The sequence below is a fragment of the Nanorana parkeri genome, unplaced genomic scaffold (assembly GCF_000935625.1).
Source record: "Nanorana parkeri isolate BGI_ZX_2015 unplaced genomic scaffold, ASM93562v1 scaffold4885, whole genome shotgun sequence".
Taxonomy (NCBI): domain Eukaryota; kingdom Metazoa; phylum Chordata; class Amphibia; order Anura; family Dicroglossidae; genus Nanorana; species Nanorana parkeri.
The window spans coordinates 2,702-4,191 of NW_017311145.1; the positions used below are offsets into that span (position 1 = coordinate 2,702).

Below are 1,490 nucleotides of genomic sequence, written 5' to 3' on the forward strand. Positions count from 1 at the left end.
GGGGCCCCTATGTAAAGATGAGAAGGAGAGGAGGAGTCAGGGGGGGACAGAGCCTTGGGGGGCCCCTATGTAAAGATGAGAAGGAGAGGAGGAGTCAGGGGAGGACAGAGCCTTGGGGGGCCCCTATGGAAAGATGAAGAGGAGAGGAGGAGTCAGGGGAGGACAGAGCCTTGGTGCCCCTATGTAAAGATGAGGAGGAGAGGAGGAGTCAGGGGAGGACAGAGCCTTGGGGCCCCTATGTAAAGATGAGGAGGAGAGGAGGAGTCAGGGGAGGACAGAGCCTTGGGCCCCTATGTAAAGATGAGGAGGAGTCAGGGGAGGACAGAGCCTTGGGGCCCCTATGTAAAGATGAGGAGGAGGGAGACTTGTAGGGATACTGAAGCAATGGTTAGATACATCCGAGGAGAACCAACAAACAGCCTGGAGGAAACTTCATACCCCCAGCACAGAGTCCTCGTGGGAGGGACTATCCTCAGTGACTCCGCCTTTATACATAGAATGACAATATTTTTCCTGACTGTGGGTTGGGGCAATCATTCAGAGCGTCTGATTGGTGGAGAGATGGCGTCTGATTGGACGTTGTGTTTTGTGTTGCAGGCGTCTGCGCTGTACCCGGAACCTCATCCACTGCAACCTGTTTGTGTCCTTCATCCTGCGCGCTGTGTCTCTGCTGTCCCGCGACGCTCTGCTCCTCCACCAACACAACATGATTCGGGGCAAGGAGGACATGACCGCCCTGCTGAGAGAGAAGGTGAGACCACCACGGGGCCAAATCTCCCCCTTACCTGTACAGGGGAAGAGGTCCCATCAGGCTCCTCCCCTTACCTGTATAGGGGAAGAGGTCCCATCAGGCTCCTCCCCCTACCTGTACAGGGGAAGAGGTCCCATCAGGCTCCTCCCCTTACCTGTATAGGGGAAGAGGTCCCATCAGGCTCCTCCCCCTACCTGTACAGGGGAAGAGGTCCCATCAGGCTCCTCCCCCTACCTGTATAGGGGAAGAGGTCCCATCAGGCTCCTCCCATTACCTGTATAGGGGAAGAGGTCCCATCAGGCTCCTCCCCCTACCTGTATAGGGGAAGAGGTCCCATCAGGCTCCTCCCCCTACCTGTATAGGGGAAGAGGTCCCATCAGGCTCCTCCCCTTACCTGTATAGGGGAAGAGGTCCCATCAGGCTCCTCCCCTTACCTGTATAGGGGAAGAGGACCCGTCAGGCTCCACCCTTCACCTGTATAGGGGAAGAGGTCCCGTCAGGCTCCACCCCTCACCTGTATAGGGGAAGAGGACCCGTCAGGCTCCACCCTTCACCTGTATAGGGGAAGAGGTCCCGTCAGGCTCCACCCCTCACCTGTATAGGGGAAGAGGTCCCGTCAGGCTCCACCCCTCACCTGTATAGGGGAAGAGGTCCCGTCAGGCTCCACCCCTCACCTGTCCTGTCTCTGCAGACTCTGATTGGCTGTCGTGTTGCCTGTATAGGGGAGGAGGGCGCCGCA

General features: G+C 57.9%; 1 protein-coding gene across 1 annotated transcript in view; it reads left to right on the forward strand.

Annotated features, from left to right (window-relative positions):
• The window catches only part of LOC108804042 (gastric inhibitory polypeptide receptor-like), a gene marked incomplete at its 5' end in the record, with an annotated part of 8,176 nt that overhangs the window by 2,623 nt on the left and 4,063 nt on the right, over positions 1-1,490 (forward strand). The window contains one exon of the mRNA XM_018575810.1: positions 598-751. Coding sequence (XP_018431312.1) covers positions 598-751 — 154 coding nt within the window. The remainder of the gene's footprint in view (positions 1-597; positions 752-1,490) is intronic.